At 39.4% G+C, this 25,621-nt stretch overlaps 1 protein-coding gene across 9 annotated transcripts in view; it reads left to right on the forward strand.

Annotated features, from left to right (window-relative positions):
* The window catches only part of GAS2 (growth arrest specific 2), a 126,425-nt gene that overhangs the window by 12,261 nt on the left and 88,543 nt on the right, over positions 1 to 25,621 (forward strand). For 3 of the 9 annotated variants that reach the window (XM_084762429.1, XM_084762426.1, XM_084762428.1), the window contains 2 exons: positions 12,854 to 13,018; positions 23,034 to 23,155. In XM_084762429.1, the coding sequence (XP_084618555.1) occupies positions 12,871 to 13,018; positions 23,034 to 23,155 (270 nt within the window). In that variant the 5' untranslated portion in view covers positions 12,854 to 12,870. The other 6 variants (XM_084762433.1, XM_084762434.1, XM_084762427.1 and 3 more) reach the window with 5 other exon arrangements.

Below are 25,621 nucleotides of genomic sequence, written 5' to 3' on the forward strand. Positions count from 1 at the left end.
CAATAGTCTCAATACAAAACATCTTGGGAGTAATTCTAACTAACAAAGTGAAAGACTTGTATGATAAAAAAACTTTAAGATATATAAGAAGGAAATTGGAGAAGATATCAGAAGGTGGAAAAATCTCCCATGCTCATGGATTGGTAGGATTAGCATAGTAAAAATGGGTAAGTCAATCTACAGGTTCATTGAAATCCCCATAAAAATTCCAACACAATCCTTTATAGTTCTTGAACAGACAATTTTTAGCTTTATATGGAAACATAAAATACCCAGGAAAGCTATAAGAACTGCTTGAGGTATCATCATCCCCAATTGTACAGTTACAGTTATTACAGAGCTATAGTAATAGCAGCATTAAAACAGACACACTGATCAATGGCTTTAAATTGAAGACTCAAACATAAATCCACACACCTATGAACATGTGATTTTTTTTTATGAAGAAGCAAAAAATACACAGTGGATCCAAAAGACACCATCTTCAATAAATGGATGGCAGCATATAGAAGAATCCAAATAGACCCATACTTACCACCTTGCACAAAACTCAACTCTGAATGGATCAAAGGCCTCAACATAAATCGAAATAACACTGAATCTGATAGAAGAAAAAGTGGGGATAACCTTCAACTCATTGACACAGAAGAATTTCTGAACAGAACACCAATAATGCAGACAGGAAGATCAACAATTATTAAATGGTTTGTGAAACTGAAAAGCTTTTGTAGTGCAAAGCACATTGTCATTTGAACAAAGTAGCAGCCTAGAGAATGGGAAAAGATTTTTTACCAAGTACATGTCTGATTGAAGGCTAGTATCCAAAATATATGAAGAATACATAAAAGCTAGATATCAAGACAACAAATAACCAATTTAAAAATAGGCTACAGATCTAAACAAAATTCTCAACAGAGAAATCTAAAATGCATGAGAAACACTAAAAGAAATGTTCAATATTCATATTTATCAGGAAAATGCAAATCAAAACTACTTTGAGATTTTATCTTACACCCATCAAAATGGCTAAGATCCATAAAACAAGTGACATATGCTGATGAGTATGTGGCAAGGGAAACAAAACATTCACTCATTGCTGATGGGTGTGCCAGCTTCTGTAGTCACTATAGAAGTTGGTGTGGCAGTTCCTCAGGAAGATGGGAATTGATCTACCTTAAGACTCAGTTGTACCACTCTTGTGCATATACCCAAAGGATACTTCATCCTACCACAGAGACACTTGCTCAGCCATAGTTATTTCTGTTCTAATTCATTCATTCATTCATTCATTCATTCATTTTCACTGTTCTGTTTATAGTAGCCAAAATAATATAGATTTTTTTCCCTCAAAACAGAAGAGAAGATAAATGAAATTGTTATATTTACAAAATGGATTATCACTCAGCCATTAAAAAAAAAAACTAAAACACAAGATTCACAAGTAAATGGATAGGACTATAAAGAATCCCAGGGAGGTGGTCTGGACTCAAACAAATATGGCTATATATTCCCTTATATGTGGATACTAGCTGTAAGATCAGTGATAATCAAACTACAATCTATGGAACAGAGGTTAGGAATACAGTAAGGGACTCGGGGCAGGGGCAGGTCTTCCTAGAAAAAAGAAATAACATATAGTTATGGATGCCCGTGGGCAGAAGATGGGAGGAATAAATGGAGAGGCCAAGAGATGAGGAGACAAGGAAGGGAATATAGGAAGAGACAGCTAAAAACAAGGGCCATTTGAGGTGTAGTGTGGGAACCTAATACAATAGGAACTTCCTGAAATATATACATATGAAAGTTATCGAAGTGAATTCTCTAAATTACGGGGGAGACAGAATCCCAACTTGCCATCTCTTGGAGCTTCTAGTACTGGAATTGGATTACATTCAGTTGAGCTGTCAGCCAAAATGGTCCTGTGGGAACCCCTAAATAACCCATACTGTTCCTAAGACTGTAGGTTGCTCTCCACAAATTGATGGCTAGACTCCATTGCTTAAGACAACACGTACACAAATCATTGAACATAGAGAAGTTGAGCTGGTGTCATGTCAGCTTTTCCTTTTTTCTTTTTCTGATACTCTCTTCTTGACACTTTCCACTTTCTTCTCTCTTTTAAACATACAGGATATATATATATATATATATATATATATATATATATATATATATATATATATATATATATATATATATATAATGGTTTCCAGTTTAGTATTTTTATGGGATTCCTGAGTGTGTGAATGAGTGGGTCGCTGATTCTTATGCTGCCTTCTTGGGCTCTTTTTCTTCTGTTTGTTTATTTTGTCTCATTCTGATGTGTTAGCTTTTATTATTATTCCTTAGAAGCCTGTTTGTTTTGTAAGGAGAGACAGAAAGGGAGTGGATGTGGATGGGAGGGGAGATGGGGAGGAACTAGGAGTAGTGGAGGGAGGGGGAACCATAATGAAGATGTATTATGTGAGAAAAGGAAATCTATTTTCAATAAAAGGGAAACAGTACCTAACACAATGCCTCTTCAGAACCCCTGTGCTATATTGCTTTCAGCAGGAAAGTATTTAGCATAGCAATAAGGTATGAGAGGAAGAAGATGTAAGTTCCCTGTTGCTTCTGGGATTTTCCTACTATATCTGCCTTGAAGGTCAGACACTGACATGATGCATAATTTAAAACATAAAATATGGGAAGGATGAACGGTGGGGATGCAAGCAGTGTGTGATTAGGCTACTTCAGTGCCCTTGAAAGCATCCTCATTTTGTCTAACTAGACCTGGTATTATCCCAAGTCAGCAAAAACACCTCAGAACCCACTATAACTGAAGCAATGAATAATGAGACAAGATTATTTTATCTAAGTAGGATAGAATATAAGATTTTAAAAGTTCATGGTGGTAAACTTTTTGAACTCTTGTGATATCTCCTGAAAACACATACTTTAACATTCACTGGAGATGATATTTTGATCATAAAAAATTATCAAGGCTATAAACTTTTTATGTAAAGGGCACAGGTTCAGAAATTCAAGATGCCTTGTGGGGGTTCTTTGAATTCAAACCAGGTCAAACTGAGCAATAATGTTATCCCCCCCCCCCCAATCACAAGGCTAAGTTGTCCTTTTTGTTTGTTTGTTTGTTTGTTTCTGTTGTTGTTATTGTCAGTGTCAGTTTTAGATGCTATCCATTCTCCATTGGAGGAAGGATCCTTTTCTTCTTTCTTTTGGGGTGCTAAGGAGGACTCTGGAACCAACAGTTACAATAGCAAATCTAACTGAAACGAAACCCTTCAGGATCCTCAGTTTTTCCATTTTCTCTCTCTCTCTTTTTATCTCTACTGTCATTGCATGCAAACAACTGTTGCCATTTCTGGATATTTTGAAGCAAAAACCCCGTCCAGATGGAAGCAATAATAAATGCAGAATGCACTTTGAAAGGCAGCTAAAGTTGTCTGCTGTACGTCGCTATTGTAGATTTACGGGATAGTTGGGTTTTGTTTGTTTTTGTTTTTTTGTTTTCTGATAAGGGCTGTGAGTATACCTCATTCCATTTTAAACTTGCTCTCTGGGGATCAGCAAGTACCTAAGTGCTTCAGTCATGCACACTGGGTAGAGAAGTTCACAAGGTGATGCCATGCTGCAGACTCTGTGGGAAGTGGAAACCCGACACTCAGCTAGAGGCCCCTGTCCTTCAGAGGTGAACCAGACAGCCCAACATCTGTCTGCTTCATGCAAAGCTTTTCATCTTAAAGTTCACGTCTTAACGCGCAGCAGTTGGGTTGAATTGCCTGAGATGTTCAACACAACACTAAACTGTGGCTGAGAGAAGGAAAGACAATCACATTTCCTTTCTAAAGTAGAAACAGCCCTAGTTGCAGACCCTTCTAAAATATGATATTTAAACAGAATTTTAAGACATTACATTTCTTCTATTTGGAGTGAACACTGGCCCAAGTTACTAGAAAGCTCATGCCACTGAGTGTGCAAACTCACAGGCCAGAAAAAAAAACGTTCCAACACCCAATTTTAACATTGTGCTAAAGTCATTGACTGTTAAAACCCTGAAGTTAAATATGATCCCTTCCCAGCTCCCCACCCATTCCCTCCTAGGTTAGTGTTTGGGGGACAGGGAAGGGGCTAGAGCCTGGCCCCAACTCGGAATTGCTGCCAAGGGCTTGTAATACAATCTCTCCCATTTGAAGGGTAAATCAGTGTCAACCGCATTTGCTGTCCAGCCGGGTGAAAAAAAAGTAAGCGTTTTACTTCCGCTCGGTCCTTGTGGACTGATGAAATGTAGGAAATCTGTTTCTGGCGAGAAGGATTAAAATCGTTTTCCCAAACAGCACCAAGAGGAGCCATCACAGAAGTATGAAGAGGGGCGGTGTGGCCACAGCTGCCGCCACCCTGCTGCCAGCTTGCAGGGAGCCAGGGCCACAGGACCCGCTTCTGGAGGAGCCTCGGGGACACAGCCCAGCGCTCCGGTGCTGCTGAGCTGCAGCAACTGAGCCACAGGGAGCAGCTGGCTCGGTGAGCAAGCAGCCAGGAGGGGACCTGCTGCTGAGCTACCGCAGGCAGCCGCGGGGGAGGGACCTGGAAGCAGCGCCCGCCCGCTGCAGCATCGAGGGTGAGCGATGCTCACTGCAGTGGGGGAACCTCCTGATGCCCTGGAAACAGCTTCCATCTCTCCATCCCTGTTGTTGAGCAACGCCAGAAGCCCGCTGGGACAGCTCAGCCAACCAGGGCCGGAAGTGAGGAAGTCTCATTAGTGCGTGGATGTAAATGTTCACATGCGTGATGCTCAAGCGTGCCTTGTAACGATGTGCATGCACTGCGGTTATGGGGGGCGGGGTGAGGGAGAAGGGACACTGGGTGCTTGGTGGCCCTAGTCACACTTCCTGACCTGATGGTTTGAGTTAGTGGGAGCAAAAGGAGAGGTCGTGAAGCAATTTGGGGTGACTCTTTGGGTGATCGAGTTCGGTAGAGTTAAACAAATACTAACTTATTTTATCCGTAATTTTGTATTTCGACGTGGTGTTTCATTTTTAGCTTTAGCCCAGACTGAAGTCTGAAACTGTTTAGGGAGCAAAGGAGCCACTTTTTTTTTTTTTTGAAACATTAATTACCCTGGCAAAGCTAAATTATATCAACTCTGTAAAGGACTGACTTGGTCCAGACATCTGAGCTCCGAGTGTGGGAGTAGAAAGGGAGCAAACTCAGTGCTCTGGATCTGTTTTCTGTATTCTAATACTTGTAGAAGTGGGGCAGGTTTTTCTTTTAATTACTACTTTTTAATCACAGCTTTTCCCCCGCCCCCATTTTTTCTTCATTTTTGCTTTTTATCAACTCCCTACCTACCACCCCTAACCTCTCCAACACAGCTTGACAAATGAACTGTGCGCAGGAGATTATAGGCAGAGGAAATAAGACCCCTGTGTTCAAAGGGACACCCATTTGGCCTCCTGGTGTTAAATAAAGGCTCAGCCAGGTTGGGAGCATCCACCAGGCACAGGAAGTCCTCCCTTCTTTCCAACCTGTTCCCAAGAGACTCTGAGAGGCAGGGCTGAGAAGAAACCCTGTGCTCCTTGCTGCTGCCTTCCCCCAACCTCTTAGTCTTGTGCTCATAACTGCAGCTAGCATCTGATTTGCCTAGCTTGCCTTTGGCATCGATCAATGAGCCCTTCTTTAAGGCATGCCCTGTTCTAGCTGTGGAGAGCGTGGTGGTCCTTTCCAGCATGGCTATTCAGCTTCTCACTGCCTAAGAGAAGGTAAGAACCAGAGGACCCAAAACTCGGCCAGAGTACCTCAACCACGCACCGCGGAGCCCATGTGAGGGTTGCCTGCGAAGTTTTTGACGGGAAAGGTAGCTTGGATTTCAGCTTTGTGCCACTGAACTTTAGGTGTATCTCTTCATTTTATCGATTAACACCCTACTTTGTGCTATAGACTGTCGTTTGCTGGGAACTAAATACTCATGGTAGAATTTACTTGACTAGATTCAAAGGGCTTGTGATTGCACGGCCCCCTCGTCCCCACCCCGAGTTTTCTAGCATCTCGGTACCAAGAGTTAGTTAAACTTTCTGTTTGAAAATATGGTAAAACTTCAGGGCTTAGTTTTATCTGCACCAACATGACTTTTACAACCCTGCTTCAGGACTGGACGGCTGTTCAGATTTGGGGAGCCCTGTGAGTACCAGAGCTGGTTGAGACAACTGGTGTGCTTCTAACAGCAAGTTTCCAGCAAGTTTTATTTAAAGTTTCTGTAGAAATTGTAGCATTATTTTTGTGGTTTTTTAGCTTTGGTATTGTATTCCAAACAAGAGCCAAGTTCTTTCATTTTCTTGAACTGCCACTGAAGTTTTCTACTTAGTGATTTTAGACTAGAGAAAAGAACAGGAGGGAAAATCGAAGTATCTCTTGCTAAGGTGGGTTAAGGTACTTGCTAACCTCCTGTATTAGGTATTTTTCAGCAGCAATTCAGCTGAGATTTTGCTAATTTTTTCTTTACATGAAATATATTTATATGTGTACCATAATATCTGAAGAGAGCGCCGAATTCAGGTAGTTCATTGCTATATTTGAGGTAAAACACTTTTGTGTGTTATGAACAATATGCAAATCTTCTCATGAATTAAGGCTTGCCAGGCCACCTCACAGAAACTTTTGACATGAGCCACAACAATTTCCAGTTAATGGCTTCAGGTGGTTTTCTACTCAAATTGTGTTTCAGTTTAATGTGGCAGAAGTCTGAAAGTCTCTGCTTCACTGTTTGGAAGAATGGTTTAGTAGGACTGTGAGAATAATGACGTCAAAACTGTTTCAACTGCTAGAAATATTTTATCTTGAAAAAGAGTTGTGTGTGTGTGTGTCTGTGTGTGTGTCTGTGTGCGTGTGTGTCTGTGTGTGTGCGCGCGCATGCATGCATGTGCATACACACGCACTTGTGTGTGATCATTTTATCTAAGATAAGTCAGAATGTAGCTATCAGTAAGAAAGAGATGCTTGAAGAGTTAGCAACACAGAGCGGATACAAGGAGGGCACAGAGGCTTAGTGACTGTGTGGCTACCCAATTACTTTGGGAAAAATATCTTCCTAGGCCACCAGTCTCTTCTGAATATTTGAGAATTTGCCTTTGAAGCTTTTGCAGGGGCCTTTTGAGTCTATTTCTTAGTTACATAACTAAAGTTGTATGATATTTTGCTTGATATTTGCTCAATTTATTTTGATCAGTCCCTTGATAGATATTATAGCCCCATTACAATATCTTAAACTGCTTTTATTATTAAAATATAGACTTTATTTTCTGATTAGGCTCTTGAATTGAGCTTTTGTATTCATAACTTGGAATGGTGGTGCAGACACGTGACCCCAGTACTTGGAAGGCTGAGGCAGGAACACTTCAAATTTTAGGCCAAGGTGGGCTACATATTGAGTTGGCGTAGACTGAGCTACATAGTCAAACCAAATCATAACACAAACTGATAAGAGCAACGATATTTTAATGAGATACAGAAAAGGAGTGGATATGAGCAGGAGGGGAACGGGGGAGGGACAGGAAGTGTAGTAGAAGAAGGGGAATTCATAAAGAAGATTTATTATGTGAGGGGAAAATATGTTTTTAACAAAAGGGGAAAAACCAGCAACAGCAAACATTTTGCATTCTAAACACTGTTTGAGGATCTGCATTTTGCAGAGATGTTACTAGTTGGTCAAAATAAGTCATATGGTAATAACATCCTCAGGAAATGGAACGTACCTTTCTCTGCCATTTGTTCTTTGAGTCTAATACAAAATGACATTTTTCTCCTGCCAGATTTTGGAAGAGCTTTTTGTATAGACACATTCATTTTGTTTTTAATTTTAAAAGACAGTGCTAATGACCTATAATCTTTATTTCTGCATTGCTTGGAGCCTTTAACACTTAAAACTTGATGGTTAGGAGTGAAGTCAACATTGGAGAAGAAAACCAAGAGTGACTTCAACAGTGGGGCACTTGGCTGCACATTCATTGGGCTTCACTGCTTTTAGTGGCTTTTTGAAAAGGAGATGAAAGGGTTGGAGGTAGTGAGGGAGACAGAAGAAGTTTGGGCAGTAGCTACAGCCACATATTTGTTACCCTGAACACAGAATCTTGTCATATTAGTAGTCTATGATTATTAACTGCACTAGTCTTTGTTATCATTTTAACCCCATATAAACTACTTATTTTGCTGCTAAAATGTCTACACAAAAGTTTGAGTGTCGATCTCCACAAGAAGAGAATTTTAGAACTTTAATGATGTGCAGTGTTCATTAATAGTTTATCCGCTTATTGATGACATTTCCATCTCTTCTCTTTTCATATTAACGGTCAATAGTTATGAAAATCCTATTTTGTTACAGATCTTCTTCCCAAAATAAGTCATTGGATGTCTTACTTTGGCACATTTTCAGTCTGTGATAGTTTTGATTGCATATTGAATACTCCAAACTCAAAATATTTGCCACATATTGTCACAAATATTGAATCTTCAAAACTACCTTTGAAATTCTCACATCCACAGTACACAGCATGCAACTCAGATACAAAGAGAAAAGTGCAGTGACACGTACAGTTTCTAAGCATCCAGGCCGTGGAACCACTGTTTCATCTTAGGTTGTTTGGTTTCGTCTGTATTGTATCCATTCATTAGCCTCCCTAGTGGGATCTCACAGAAGACAAGAGCAGGGCGTCTGTTTTGTTGTGCTTCTGTTTTCTCTTTCTTTACAATACATTTTTGATATAATATTGTAATGTATTCTCTCTGTCATGCCTTTCTCATAGAAATAGGAGAGATCATTCTCACCATAATCAAAGCACATCTCTAGGAGGATGGAAGAATTCTCTTTTTTCCCCCTCAGAGTAAAAGCCCCATTTTTAGCTGAATTCTGGAGTAATGGGCTAGACAGTCTTTAAACATGATGTTTAACTTTCAGGCTCATTAACTTTTTCTCCTTCCCTCGGGGTTGTCCAAGTCTCATCACATCCATAATTACTATTCCAGAGTCACCTTTCCTATGGAAAGAAAGGGAAAACACACAATCTTTGCAGGATTTTGTGTACATTTCTGCATGTTTTTCCCTTTAAGGTTTATTTTTTTTTATTCATTCCAAGTCTTGACAGTTCAGTTACCCCCATTTAGACCCAGAAAGGCTGCAGGAGCTCCAATTAAGTGAATTCATACACACATTTGAGGTCTTACTCTTTCCAATTGGTTGACTTTAATACTTAACAGAGTTATTGATTGATCCTTTAAAATATTTGGACTACATAAACTTCACTGAAAATGTCTTTTATTGTTTGTATATGAAGTTTTTTATCCTTATCCTCACTGTTCTGTTCAGGCTCTCATTGATCATTTCATTTCCTGTGTTTATGTTTACTACTGACACGTTTTGTAGTCTTGGAAACTTTAAATGTGCTCCAAAGAACTGAACTGATCTTTTCCTTAGTTTTTTCTTTAGGATCTAACTCAGCTCATTTATACACACTCAATATTTGTTACCAATTATAAAAGGATTAAATCCTAAACTTATCTTTTTATTCTACTAGTGTCAACTTTAAAAGTTGTATCTGCTAGGAGATTCATTTCTTTGCTTTTTTCATTTGTTAGTTGTATAACTAATGCTTCATTATATTTTTCATGTATTTAATATACTTTGATCATCTCAATTTCTTATTATATCACATTTCCCCCTCCTGTTTGTCCTCTTTGTCTACCTCCAAGCCCTCCATCTACTGTGAATGTTCTCTCTATTCTTTTCCCTCTCTCTTTCCCCTCTTCCTCCCTCCCTCCCTCCCTCCCTCCCTCCCTCCCTTCCTTCCTCCCTCTCTTCCCTCTTTCTCTTTCTCTCTTTCCAGTTCAGTCATGAGTCTACTTCACCATGTAATGAATCACACAGACTCCATTTTTTTTCTTTCTAGCTGGGTCCATTTCTATTTCCTATCTGATTTTAGCCAAAGCTAAGGCCTGAGTGTAGATACTTTAAGATAACTCACAGAATTTTTATCAATGTGGTGATGATTTTGAATATGGAAACTAGAAGGAAAGAAAATAGGTTCTTATCTTTCTTCTTTTTAGAGAGGGCTTAGAGGAGTACTGTCTGTTAAAACACCTGTGTGTCTCTCTGCATTTGTCATAGTTTAGTTATTTAACCTTTATAGTCTTTGAATTACCAATTAAGCCTCTGGGAATATCTGACCCAATTTTTACTGACCATCTCTACCAAAATTGTGGTTACGTACAAAGTTTCAAAATAAAACTAGCTTAATTATCCTTACTGATTTTAGTTAATTCATCTGTCTATATTAGGAGATAGTTTGGGTTACATTTCTAATGAAACAGAGGAGAGTTTGCATGAGAAATAAAGGTGCTACTGTCAAGGAAAATAACAACTTCACTGTTCAGAAACTTTGAGGGGAAGGATTGTGTCCCTCTGCCTCTCTGGAACGGTTACATGCCATTAGGCTCCCTGTAAGTGATCCCTTGATGGATTCTGTGTGGGACAATGAGCTTCAGAACCCGAGGCGTCTTCTTGCCTTTGTAGAGCAACACAGAGCTCTGAAGCCTCAATGGGAGTCACAGGGCACACAATAGGGTGTGGGTAGAGTTACTGTGAGACCATATCTCACTTTCAGGGAAGTAGTGGGAGAGATTGTGTCTTGAGAAGGAAGGCATTTTGGAGGTAACTCTTTTAAGATTGCAATTAGCTGTTTAAATGTGTGACTCATGTCCTTAGATGCAAGATTGATTACATGTGTGTTAACAGGCTGATCATCCTGTAGGACCCCGATTAGCTATAGACTGAGGTGTTGTTTTGTTGGAATTAGCATAATTTTTAAAACCTTGGGATTAAAAAATATTTCAAGTGTTTTTTGATGTTTAATCACAAAGGTTTAAAGACACTCTGAGGAATGTTCTTATTAACTGGGAGAGAATAAACAACAGCACCATTATCATTCTTACATTGACAAATTTGTAGCCTACGATGGTGTAGTAAACACAGGTCACCTTCCTAGTGCTTCACTTCGGGTACTTAGAGAATATCAAGAGTAAGTACATAAAAAGTGAAATTGTACCTTTCAGTCATGTGTTTATTATGTATTTATGTATTTACTACCTCTCTCAACAGGCTTTTGGAAGATTTTGGAGATAACCACATTTTGAATAAAAAAAATAGAAATAGGTTATTTATTCAAAAGCAAGTTTTAAAAAGAAATTGACCTCAACAAATTAGAGTTTGAGAATAACTACAAAGGAATACTGTGCAAAGTTTGAAAGAGTAAAAACCCCAAAGATAGCATGTAACTTAGATACTTTGAAGTGCTTAGATGGAATATGCGATATGTCACAGGCATCTCATGACGTGCCTGCTGCCAGTGCTCCTGTGTTTGTTGTCACCTGGCTGTGCTTCCTGCAGTTACCTTATGCACATGCGGATTTTATGGGCAGAGCAGGTCCCCAGGGTGAAACAGACTCTACATGAAATGATTGATGAGTTGTACACAAAAGCGAAATGATTTTATGTTAGATAGAAGACTGATATATTTATTTTACTTACAGGTCTTATCCACACAGGTGGCTGGTGATACCAATCAATAGGGAGTGCTTGCCTCGCAGGTGAAAGGCCCTGGGATTGTCTCCAGGCACTCCATTGTGCAGTATGGTGGGGCACACCTGTAATCCCAGAATTCAGGAGGTGGGACAGAAGAACCAGAAGGCTAAGGTCACCCTCAGCCATATAGTATTTCTGAGGTCACCCTGGGTTAGTTGTGACCTTGGATTGAGAAAGAAAAATTAGACAAAGATGATATACTTAAGGTCGACTGAAGTACTTAAAGATATTTACATACTTTAAGATGTTTATTTAAATGCTTTATGATTCAAATAGGGGTTTATGCTATGGATACAGTGAAGTGATCAGGTTATGAAATAATCTTATTTTTATTTATTTTTGTTGTGATGTGCATTAACACAGGATATCTCATATGAGAAGCAAATTCTCTTCCACTCCTATTTCAGATGTAAACTGCTGAAGTACTTCTACTCCAAAATGATTACAAACAAAACTCAATATGTAAAACAAAAATCAGGAAGATGCAGAGCAATGAGGGATTCGTGGTAGAGGAGCAAAGGCCACCAGAGGCAGGGCTTGTTAAAACAGTGTCTTCCACTGATGCATTCTGTCAGACTGTGTCTTCATGGAAAATGTCCTCAGGGTCTGAAGGACAAGATTCTAGCCTAACTCTACTGTGATGCCTTGGAGTCAGATTGCGTATGCACCAGTCTCTTCTGATTTTGGTCCTCGGTGATTTTCAGAACTGCAGTGGAGACTCTTTGAATGCCCCTCCTCTCCTACCCAGTACTTACTCCTTTAATTGTGCAACCTCAAATGAGTTTGGCCAAGACCAATGAACTGCATGCAGTGCTTAATCTTGTAGGCAACAGTTTTACCAAGTGTTTACTACAAATTGTGTGAATATTGTTAGTGCTTGTGGTCAAATTCTGTGGAAATCTCTGGCTTAAAAAAAAGTCAGACACTAAGATCTCAATTTAGCCACCTTTTACTGTGGCCTTTTCCAAATATATTGTTTTACACAAACTAAGCATTTATTGTTTGATTTTTTTCCCCTTGACCTTTGATTGTTTCTCTTACCAAGTGCCTGACTAAAAGCTTGAGAGCCAGATGAATAAAACAAATAATGTCTCCTGGGTTTAATAATTAATAATGTGAGCTGACATCACAGTAGCCCATGGATGGTCCTCAGTACAGTGTCATGGTAGTGGAAGTTTTTAACTCTTAACTAGTGTGAAAAGCTGTTGCTCTCTGTCTCCATCCCAGGTGTTGGGAGAGGATAAATGATGTGCACGGCCCTGAGCCCCAAGGTTCGCAGCGGGCCTGGCCTGTCTGATATGCATCAGTACAGCCAGTGGCTGGCCAGCAGACATGAAGCTAATTTGCTGCCGATGAAAGAGGACTTGGCCTTGTGGCTAACCAACCTATTAGGTAAGGTTATAAGATATCACGCTGTGAGCAGAGATAATAGTGTCTTGTGCGTTTCACCTCCTCTCATAGTGTCCTTCTCCCAAGCATGTGACCGTGGTGCCTGGGAAAGAAAGACTTTCTTTATTGGGATTTTTCATGTGGGAAATCTGAAGCCTGTGGAAATTTAAATGAATTTCCCAGTGCCTCTCACGTTAGCTGTGTTTCATATCCCAGCATCCCGGACTGGAATGTGGAAATCTGTGGTCAAGTTGCTTATACCGTTTCTGTTCTGGTCTGATTTATTTTTGACTCATGGGTTTGCAGCTGACCGCTTTGACTTGTGTTTTGGGTCAGGCTGTACTGCCACGCTCTGTGAAGTCTGCTTCTAAAACTGTCTTTCTTGCCCCACTTTTACAGCACACCTTCCAAAACTGCTGAGTGTTGGAACGCAGGGAGAACACCTATGCTTTTTGAAAATGGGCTGAGTAGAGCAATTTCACTTTGAACAAAGTTCTTATTATTGTTATGCCTTTTTGGAAAAGCATGATTGTTGAGAGAAATGATACTGCATGCTAAAAGTGTCTTTTCATTTGTCTGAAGACTTCTAACGATGAATGTACAAAACCAAGGGGTATAGATTTGTACAGTTAGAGGCTCATCATATATTTAGCCATAGCGTCTCCAGTAACAGATTTCTCCAGAGAAGAACAGTGAGACACAACTCCAAGACCCTACAGAGTTTTCAGGGTGTAAAACTGGACTGTTGAATAAGCGAAGCTGCTGCTGTGGCTTTTTGTGGTAGGCAGAGTGGATCCCCCGACACATTATCATTGAAGCAGTCCTGTAAGGTGCAGGCTTCACTTTCTAGCTAGGAAGATGGGGCTGCTATACAGCACCTTTCTGGATGAAATATAGCAAAGACTGGGAATCCATTAGCCTTTTGCCGAGCATTTCTCTGCTTATCCTGGCTTTTATACTTATTTGCTATTTTTAAAAGTCTTTGTCTATGGAAAGGTACTTGCTTTTGTTTTCAGCAGCAGCACTGCATTTTGAAGAACTTTATGTTTTAAGCAGAACTACTAAATGTGGATCTAGACAATATCCCTTCAGAAAGGTTTTCAGGCCTCCCCTCCCCCAAGCCAGGCCCTCCATGGGACTGTCCCCAACAGAAGGGAGAGACTTGCACTTGACAGTAATTCACTCATACCAAGAAGTACCTTTTAACTCCATCAAACAGAAGGAGTTGTTGCCTCCCTTGCTCTTGTCTTTCAGGGTTAACTAATATCTGTTATTAATATTCAGCCATCTGCTGCATATATGATTTGTCATTGCAATTGTGAGAGTCTGCTGATGCTTACTTAGCACCGTTCCTGCATCATAGTTAATATTATATAAGCTGCTGTTCTACTTATAAAGCTCAGTGACATTGTTAATTTTTTAAAAGAAGTCTCATTGGGGGATAAATCATACACTGCTTTGAAGAAAATATTTAGTGAGTTGTAATAGAGAGTGTGAGATCAACAGGGGCCTTGGAGATGCTAGGGCAAGGGGAAAGGGTGAGTGAGTACAGCGTAGCCTGATTACACAGGCATGACCCAGTGTTGGGTGACTAGGTCATCAAGGTGTTCTGTTTAACCAGTCTGATCATTCTCCAAGTGGCTTGATCAGAGTGAGCAGCAGCCCAGCACAGCCTCAAAGAACAGAGTCAGTTTGTGTAATGGAAAGATCCTTGGATTAGAAATCAGGAGACCTGGCTCCTCTCTGGGCATCAGGAGACCTGGCTTCAGCTTCTGGCCGTTCCACTGGTAGGAACCATGCCCAAAGTTCACTCAGCTATCTGTTCTGGGCTTGCTGTCCTCAACCATAAAGGAAGGAGTTGGAGGGGATGTTCTTTAATAGCCTTTCCAGCTCCCCAGATCTACATTCCAAGAAACCTGAATCTAGAGATTTGGTTTGGGGCAGTTTAGGTCAATAAAATGCATAAATAAGGAAAAGAATTATATAAATGAATGCTTTTTTAAAGAATAAGATTTTCTTAATAAATATTTATTAGTAATCGTAGCAAGTGAAATTGATGGTTTGTAAAATGTTCCAGACAAGGAATCCTCAAGGGATTTAAAAAATTATAGTTATTGAAATTTACCTTTGAGTAGACTGGAAATCACCCATGGTGGACAGAGACTAAACCTCAAGGCAGCACTTTCACGATAATTTGGAAAGGAGTCTGAACACTTGAAATTGTTTAAAATGGTGAGATATCTGGAGATAGGTAAATAACCATGTTTTGCATAGTAATGAGAGAAGAACAGATGAGTGGCTTGCTGGAAGATGGTTTTCTTACCTGTGGTAGCAACTTTCAGTGTGCACTTGTATTGGAAATGCAAGTGTAAAATTATTTACTATTGTGAATGGAATGCTCAAAGAGTTGAATCACTTACTGCTTTTGCAGAAGACCTGGACTTGATCCTCAGCCCTTATGTCAGGCAGCTTACACCCATCTGTAACTCCAGTTCCAGGGGATAGCTTGTCTTCTTTTGGCCTCTGTGTGCACTGCACACACATAGTGTACATAAACTCATACAGGCACATACATACACATAGATTTACAAAATATTATCTTTTTACCAACTAAAAATATTCACATATTTCACTGTATAGCTCTCTCAATGTTTCTCTGTGTGTCTGTGTGTCTGTCTCTCCCCTACCCCCGCCCCCTCTCTCTGATCTTAGCCTGTTTGTGCTCAGATGCTAGAGCTGTCCTGGTAACAATCTCCATTCTGGCTTTGTTTCCATATAAAGCAACAAATTCTTTAATGAGATAGGAATGCAAAGCTTTTAGATTTTTGCTCCTATGGGGTCATACTTACAGAGAACTTTGCTGACCCTACCTTAGTTGCCTTGTTTAAAATGTAACTTTAAAAATATGCTTTTTAAAAGGAGAGTCGGTGATTAAACTTGGATGTTTCTGATACTATACATAAACTGTCAATTAGAGATAGACTTTTTAAAAGGATGATTTGTTTTAAGATTTTCTGAAGACCAAAAATGGTCTGATAAATAAGAAGATGCTTGTTTTGCTGATAGAGAAATATTCACATTTGTGTCTCTAGTGTAATAGATAATATCATAATTTTCAGATACTATAATCTTGCTTAATCAGTAGCAAATATATATATATATATATATATATATATATATATCATTATAAAATTCTAGGCATAGAAATAAAGATGTAATAATAAACTGTTAGTCAACCTCAGCTTATGTATTAATACTGGATATCCTGTGGAAAGTGTGCTAGTTGAAATGACCAACAGGACTCATGTGAAGGTCATTGTCTGTATATTGGACCACTCTCATGCCCTTAGGTATCCTATAGGAAATACTGTATGTAGCTCTGATGTATTTCCTGATAGTAGCTAGGGCCATGGGCTAGTTATATGTTAAACTTTTAGGAAAGACTGAGCTGGGTCATGAAGATTCCATCATCTTCATTAAGAAATGAATGTGTCCTGGGCTGCCCCTCACATGGTGGCTTCTGTTATCCATTACTGCCAGGTCTGATCCACATTAAACACACATGTTCTGTCTGTATTGTAGGCTGTCAGCTCTGTTCCTTTTACTCATGAACCAAGTATCGCTCACTCATTATAAAGGGCTCTGCCATGTACCACATACTTAGAGCTTATGCCAGCGAATCTTGAGGGAAATTTTAATTATTTCTTTGGCATAGAATGTTAGTAAATGAGCAGCCCTAAGTTACAGGCAGTCATCCATGATGTAGAGAATTAAGCACATCTAAGTCTGGCTGATTGCTGAACTTTGAGGATTGTGTTGGTACAGCTCTGAGACAAACATATTAACAAGTTTCTTGTCTCATTTGAGTTTCTACATAGCTTAAGTATGATACTTTCTCTCTGTCTTATATTAGTTTTGATACTGAGGCTACTGGTACTGTATTTTAAACAGGGAATTAGCTGTTAAGCCTTAAAAAAGAGTTGTTGTTTTTATTAATGATCGTAGGTCTTCAGGATGAAGACTTATATGTTTATATCCACCTAGAAATTTCTCTCCTGAGTTACCCCAAGAGCTAAGTTATGATGGAATTGATTTTAGTCATATTTATAAAATGTATTGATAGCTGATACAATGGCAAGTTCCACTTTTTTGATCTTTCTGCATGCACGGAAAAGAGAATTTACCAGTTATCAATTTAACATGAGTGTTATGTGTTTCAATTTTTCAGTTATTTCTAAAAATCTACTGCATTTTTTTTTCTTTATTGAAAGTAAACATCTAGCCAGGTATGGTAGTACACACTTTTAATCCCAGCACTTGGGTGGCAGGGGCAGGCAGGTCTCTTCTGAGTTCCAAGAGAGCTATGACTATACATGGAAACCCTGACACAAAAGCAAAAAAAAAAGTAAACATTTATCTTTTGAAGCCAATGTTATCAAGAACAGCTGTGGTCCAGTAAGCTTGAGACGGGAGGTTCTTCCTTCTACAGAGTACTTTTCGCTGGGTTCTTTCCTTCTAAGATGCTCATGTTCTCTGTGTAAGTCAGTACAATTCCTTAAGAAGTATCCTGTGTTTTGTCGGTGTAGACATTTATAGGCATAGGCTCATGCTCCCCTGATTCTGCCCTGCTGAGGAACTAGTGTGTTTGTGGTTTGAAAGCATCTTCTCCAGCAAAAACTGCTTTGCCATCTCGGATGTCATGAGTCACTTTCTATCTCACACTCTTCGAAATCCAGTCTCAAAAGTACCAAGTAATTTGAGTTAAGGTACTCACTCATTGTCAAAAACTGGTGAGTTTGGATTGCACTAAAAAAGTGAGTCATGTTTGAGTTCTCTAGTATGAAAAATAAGTTGAAGTTGGAGGTGCAGAGGGATCAGCGTGGAGTTTGCTACTGTAGCAACAGAGGGGTCCTTAGGCGTTGGAACTGCACCAGCTTCCTTCTGCAGTGTTCCAAAGCAGGTACTAGAACGTGGCTGCTTCATTGTCTCAGCTGTGGTCCAGGCTCCCTGTTCATTTCACGGACTGTTATCTTGGGTCCTAAGATCATCTTTTTTCTAAAACGCTTTCTGTGATGTTGGTATGTAAGGAAACCAAACAATAACAATTTCATCTGGGAGAACTCTCTGCTGTGGGAAACAGTCACCGTGTGTTCAGTAAACACTGAAGTTGTTTGGCTGAGAGCACAGACTTTGAGCCTGGAAGGCCTAGGTCAAAGGGCTATGTGTGATAATTGTGTGGATTTGTTAAAAAACAACAAAAAGAAAGAAAGAAAGGAAAGGTAAAATAATAACATGTACTCTGTAGTACCAGGAGAAGTAACATACAAATGTGTTTACATGCCTGCTGCATGTGTCCAAATGTCAAATGTGTACATTAGCTATAGCCTCATCTTTGGGAATCCAGTATTGCTAATTTTTTTGGGACAAGCTTAATCTCTGCTCACTCCAATAGCACCAGTCTAAAACATTTTATAGGCTGATAGCCAGGCTTTCTGGAAACTACGTTAAACATATTTTGGGAGACATTTACTGATATATGTGATCATTCATGCTGATTTTAGTTATCCAAGTCCTTCCTAAGAATAACAAGACTGAAAGTACTGAGGCTGATGTCCGTTTGCCCTATTGCTATAAGGGCCAGTGACTTACAGTGTTACTCGGTCAGATTCCTTGCTCACCGTCTACCTGCCAGCTATCAGTCGTGACCGAAAGGATGTAAAATCAGAGTTCACTACTGTGGATGCAGAAAATAAGTGTGACTTCAAGGTCAGGGCACCTTAGATTGATCGTCAAGCTCGTGACACTTACGGGCTGAAGCATCTGGTAATCCAAGATGGTTCAGTTATACCCATCTACCACTCTTGGTTCTTTAAACACGTTAGGGCGTGGGAAAGGAAAGATAGAGCTGACAATGTGGCAATGCTCTGACACGAGACACTTTGTGTACTGCTTATCATCGGATATGTGAAGTTGCCTAACACAATAAGATCAGGAAGACCTGACTTGGGAAGCAGAGGTCATTAATGTTAATTACATGTTAATTTTACCTAAGGAATTCATTCTTCACAGTCTGCTCTTATGGATTATGCTTTTTTCTTACACACTGTTAGTGATATGTGTGGAATGTAAGTAAAGTAGTATATCCATTCCATAAAACCATTATAACTGACTTCTTACAATTATATAGTACATTGAAATATATATTTAATGACTCTTAATATTTGGATGGAAAATATACTACATGTAAAGTGTTTTTTTTTTAAGTAGAACTTTTCAATCTTGCATTTTTCCTTCATTTGCAGCAGTACATTTCAACTATAAAGTATATAACAGTCTCTGTTGTAGCCAAAAAAAATCCACCTTTCTAAGCTATAAAATATACAGAATTGAAAGCTGACACCTAATATATTCTTCATTGGATACAGATGTTCAGTGTAAAGTTTTTTTCAAGTGTTCATAGAGAGTAGGACAACGGACACTTGTGAGATCCAAGGAAACTCAAGTGAAAAGTGTAACTCTGGGTAAATTTCTGATAGCTCTTTAATGAAAACTATTTTTCTTTTCATTATTAAAAATTCTTTTCAATTCATTCTAATCTTATATTCACTTGAAAATATAAGGAGGAATCATAAAATTGCTGTGGAGTTAACCAAATGAGAACACATCAAGCTCCCTTCCAGAGGCATTTTTCTAAGAAATTTATAAAAGAATTGTTCAACAAAATCAGTTAAGAACTTGGTGTAAATTTTGTTTACTGTATTTTTCAGACTAGAAGACACACCTGACCATAAGATACATCCAGTTCTTAGAGTAGTAAAACAAACAAACAAACAATACAGTAAAAACAGCAATTGAACCATAAGGTGTACCCTAATTCCCCCACTTTTGGGGGGAAAGTGCGTCTTATGGTCCCAAAAATATGGTACTTGATATTTAAGTACATCTTAATAAACTGAATTTTAGGCAACTATCTCTGGTGTTGATGTTTCATGCCTGCCTTCAAGATAACTTTCTTCTCATTAGACTAATATTGGGAGCACAGTATACACTTTTTCCTACTGGATTTTTGAGTTTCGTGATTCCTATGCTCATTTCTGAGTTGACTGAACCCAGTGCAATTCTGAAGTGAAAGCAGCCTGCACAGGCAAACCTCTGTGGTCAGCAGTGCTGCTTTCCCACCCACCTGCAGAAGTCATTATCTTAACCAGAGGCTAAAAAGTGAGCTATCCTCCAGGGAAAAAGAAAATGTAAGAACTAACTCCTATCCCCTCTTAAATACCACCCTACGGAAGCACATTGCATGAAAGTCATTTTAAACAGATGTTTTTTTTTTAATTCAAACATTGGATACTGTCAGTCTGAACCAGTAGTTTTTCTGTGACTTATGTGGGCGGTATTTAAGTGTCCATGGAATTGAATCACCTGCACTTCTCTTAAGACAGGAAAATAGGTCTATGTGAGCTCCAATGTTTTGTAGAGGGTTTCTCGACATTGGTTAATTTGCATGTTTGCTGATTACATTTACCTGGTACCCATCGCATAAGTACACAATACTTGCATCAGTAGGAGATACCATTTTAAAAATGTATTTATTTGTAGACAAGGCTTTGATGTGCCTTTTGAGGGCTGGGAATATATGTAGCTGTGCAGCTCCAAGCCTATTGTTTTCAGTGCTCAGTATGTGCCAGGTGAGCATTGTACCAAACAAGCTACATTCCAATCCTGTAGGAGATTTAAAAAGACACATCTCAGGAGGTTTATATCATATTGAGGGAAGTAGAGCCCAATATAAAATATGTTATTTGCAAAGGAAGAAAATGTTTCATGTGTACCCAAAAGGAGAATGACTATACATACAGAAGATAGTAGTGAGCCCTGCGAAATCAGTTCCAGGAAGCAGAGGAAGGGAGATGGAATTCAGCCAGGGAGGGCGCATCACTGAGGGCAGGTCCATGCCGGGAACAGTGGAAAGGCTGTGAGGGTCATGGCAGTATGTGGAGCACAGGCCAACTTTGAAACATTTGATTAGAAAGGTGGCCAGAAGCATCACTGGAGGCCATTGGACATTGGGATAAATCACATAGATTTTTTTTTTCTTTTCTCTTTTCAAGGTAGAGGTGGGACAATGGGATAAATCACATAGATTTTTTTTTCTTTTCTCTTTTCAAGGTGGGATTGAGAATGTTTAGTAAATGTGCCTGTCTGAGTGAAGACTGTACCAGGAAACATGGTAGGAGGCACTAAAAAGTGAGTGCAGACCTAGGGCAGTCTCCTCTTGTCATCATGTTGCCCATGATGGTATGGGCAAGAGACACAGCTTGAATCGACAGGATTTGTGACTTTCGTGTTGTGGGAAATCAAGGCAGGAAAACACAGACACACACACACAGACACACACACACAGACACACACAGACACACACAGACACACACACACACACACACACACACACACACACTGAAAAGATGAGTTGTGGCAGCTATGGAAAGGCACAAGTGATGATTCTGTTTACATGGTTGGGGGATCATGGCAGCTAAAGGGTGATGAATTCCTTGTAATAGAGTAAAAATCTTCTGAAATTATGGTGATATGGTGATGACTATATATTTCTGAATGTATGCATAGCATTTGAATTATATACATTAAAAGGCCAAATGAGATCTCAGTAAAACTATCTCAAAATTTAAGATGAAAAGGAGAAAGAAAATATACACTGGGGATCATCTCAGAAAACTAAATGACTAACTGGGATCCATTCAAGGGTACAGATGATTGGTTGAGGACCATAAGCTTCTAAAAGCATGGTGTTGCTGTGCGGGGAAGGGGGAACAAAGCTGAGCTGTGGACCTAATTGCCATCTCAAGGCTGTGCTTAGAAGGCATTGCTCAAATTAGTGTTAGCAAAGTCCAGAGAGCCTCTTGGCTTTGCTTCCTCAGTGCCAGGCTACATACCTGTACCCTTGCTTTTTACAAACCTCCTTCCTTCCTTCCTTCCTTCCTTCCTCCCTCCCTTCTTGCCTCCCTCCCTCCTTCCCTTCCTGCCTTCCTTTCTTCCTGCCTTCCTTCCTTCCTCCCTCTCTCTCCCCCTCCCTCCCTCCCTCCCTCTCTCTCCCTCTTTCTTCTCTCTCTCTCTCTCTCTCTCTCTCTCTCTCTCTCTCTCTCTCTCTCTCTCTCTCTCTTCTCTCTCTCTCTCATGAGTTCTAGGATTCTGAACTCATGCTTGCATGTCTAGCACTATAAAGTTGATCCATCTCCTCAGCTTGGTTTTGTTGTTGTTGCTGTTGCTGTTGCTGTTGATATTTTTGAGATATGGCTCCATGTGTCCTAGTCTGGTCTTCAACCTGAAATATAGCCAGGCATGATCTTGAGCTTTTATTCCTTCTGCCCCCTCCACCTGAATGCTTTGATTATTGTCGTGTGCCACCACATAGGATTTTTATATGCATTGCTGGGAAGTAGATCTATGTGTTTATGCATGACAGATAGGTACTCTAGCAATTGAGCTGTTGTTGTTATAAATAGGTATATCACAGATATGAAATACTCGATCTGCTTTGCAGGGCAAAATAATTGAGCAAGCTACCAATGATAAGAACTGAACAAATTAGGGAGACCCAATGTCTTTATATGCTGAGAGACAATATGCATTTATTTATTATACATGTTCTTTTCTTGTTTCTGTAACTATAGAATCCCTGGGAAGGGTAGTTTTTTGAGTTTCACTGACTAGTTTCCATTTCTCCTGGTTATTAAATGTAGGGAATCTTTTATCCAGGATCCATTTGTCAAATTAACATTAAATGCAATTTTTGTACACTTAGAATTAATATAAAATGCTGAGATTCCAAGTATGAAATAAAAACACAAAATGCTGAAGAAATCATTCTTACGGTCATTTCAGAGAGTTCACCGAGAATGAATAGAAGAAGTTCCTCAAGAAATAATGCTCTTTAGTGTGAATCTGATGTGTGTGCTAAGGAAAGAATAGGTTTTTGTAATTCTCCTTTGTGTTATTTCAGGGAAAGAGATAACAGCAGAAACCTTCATGGAGAAGTTGGATAATGGTGCCCTGCTCTGTCAGCTTGCAGCAACTGTGCAGGAGAAATTCAAAGAGAGCATGGATGCCAACAAGCCTGCCAAGGTAAAGTCCCCATGGTAACTGCGGAGAGTCAGGTGCTCCTGTGTGGAGGGTCCCCATGCAGAAGGCACTGCTGAGAGACAGGTGCTCCCATGTGGAGGGTCCCCAAGCAGATAGCAGTGCTGAGAGCAGGTATTTCTTATTAGTAGGGTTCAGTGTGAGAACTGAGTGTGGATGGATGGATCAAGATCTGCTGTAACAACAAAGCACAAAAGCTAATTTATAATTAGGGAACATGTTTCCCTTTCAGTAAGGACTATGAATAAAAGCTTATGGGAAAAGGATGCTATTGTGAATAAACTAGCTACATCTGAAAGACTGTGGAAAAACAGGACTGGGTAATTGGGCAATGGAAAAAAAATCAAGGAGAAAGGTTTACTGAATAGAACTTGTTTCCAAAAGCTGTATGTTAGAATACTGATGTAATATAATATAGTGTAATGTATCTGGAATGTGATTTTTGTGTGTTTTATTAAGTAATATCATTGAACTAGGTAACTTTAGACAAATTATTTTACTTTTTAATTGCTCAATTTCTTTTTAGGTCTTAGTTCAAATCTTTTCAACTGTTGCAAACATATTGGGAAAATATATTCAGTAACTTTGAGTAAACAAGATAGACAATAGTTTTTTCTAATTTTTAATATATAAAGGAAAGAAGAAAAACAAAGTTATAATGATGTGGAAGACGGTTGAAAGGGGAAACACACACACACGCACACACACACACACACACAGAGTTTATAAATGGTTCCTGCACCTGTGGTAGGGCAGAGGCGCAGGGCATGTGTGTGCTAATTATCAGGCACTTAGTTTTTGATGTATTTTGTTGTGCATACCAATGACATTTAAAAATTATATTACTCTTCAAACTATTGTGTACTACACTAACTCTGTGCCTCAGTTGTTTTTCTTAAAAGTAGTCCTGTGATGCTGTCAGTTAATCCAGTGCTTTCCACACACTGTTACCATGAACACCATGTGACTGTTGTTAAGTAATAGGCTTCATCCCTGCCTGAACACACTGTCTAGCTGTCTACTTTCCTATGGGATGCTTCCTGGACACGTTCCTTCCTCAAAAGCAACCAAGAAACGCGTGCTTCCTGCTGCATATAGCTGACATAATTTCTTTTCACATTTTCCTCTCCCCCTTGGAAGGTTGCAGACTCTAAGGGATTTGCATAGCTCCTCTAGCTAGAGAGCAGCTGATCAAGACTGGAACAGCTCCCCTCCTCTCAAGTCTGGGTCTTGAAGGCCTTGCTTCTCTGCGGAAAGCGCTTCCTGTAATGCTTCTTCTCATTAGACAATTTCCCTTATGCCATCATTGCTACTCTAAGCTAACAGACCTTCATCTAGGTTACCAGTGAGAAGACATTACGCTGATAGGAGGCTGATTCCTATGGAAACTTCACTCTAAAGCGATTAGCAAAGAGGAAGAAGGCATTGTCACTAGGCTTTATTTGCAGGTGTCACTAACCTGCATTTTTATTGCTTGTTGTTGTGAACAATAAGACCAGAGCCCAAGGGCAGGTTCACACAGAGGAACCCTACCCTGCTAACAATATTGTAGACTTTGTTGGTTTTGTTTGTTTGGGAAGATGACTTTTTAAAGCCAGAAGCAACCACAGTAGGTGTGAGACATGCTGAGAGCAATGGCCTGTGGTTTAGAGACTTTGGCTGTGTACTGGTTTAACTTGTACTAGCTTTGGAGTTGGCTGTGTCTGAGTCTTAGTTTTTATCTCTAATTTGGAGTTAGTACTAATTACTTATAAGTTAGTAATTAACAGCTCTGCACAAATAGAATATGCCTTGCTGTGTGAAGAATGTAGTATTTTCAAAAGTTGAAAATCAAAATGGTTACTATTTCAGTGGCCATTATTATTCATAAGAATGTTTTCATTGAACTGTCCACTTCAATCCCGTTACATCCCTTCCCTACATGAAGGAGGCTTAACAGAACCTTGGTGAATTTCTTAGATTAACTAGAAGAATATTAGTGTTTTGTAAATATCCACATTTAGCATAACATCCACAGCAGATATATCCGCAGACATCCGGCCCAGTCTTCGTGATCATGCAGCAGCAGTGTGTGGAGTGTTGACACCAAGAATTTCACAAATGTTTTCTTTTAATACCTCTGTTTCTGTAATAAACCAATAAAGCAAAAGTAACAAAAGAAAAACCTCTAGCATGATCATGAGAATCCAGTGAGATTTTATAAAATTTGGATTTTTCAACCACTGTCTTTTCAGTTAAATATAATGTAAAATTTTACTGCGGTTGTGGCAAATTTATTTTAGTCTACAAATATAACTTGGTTTTTTAGAGAGAAGATTAAAATGTAGTATTGCTTCACTTCTGGTGCTCAAAAGCCCAACTTTAATTTGAGTCCATTTGGCACAGTCGCTCTTGGATGAATTTTTTTTGTGTCTCTGGCAAAATTTATGTATTTCATAAAAGGCTTCTTAA

The sequence above is a fragment of the Acomys minous genome (assembly GCF_964271855.1).
Source record: "Acomys minous genome assembly, chromosome: 2".
Classification (NCBI taxonomy): Eukaryota; Metazoa; Chordata; class Mammalia; order Rodentia; family Muridae; genus Acomys; species Acomys minous.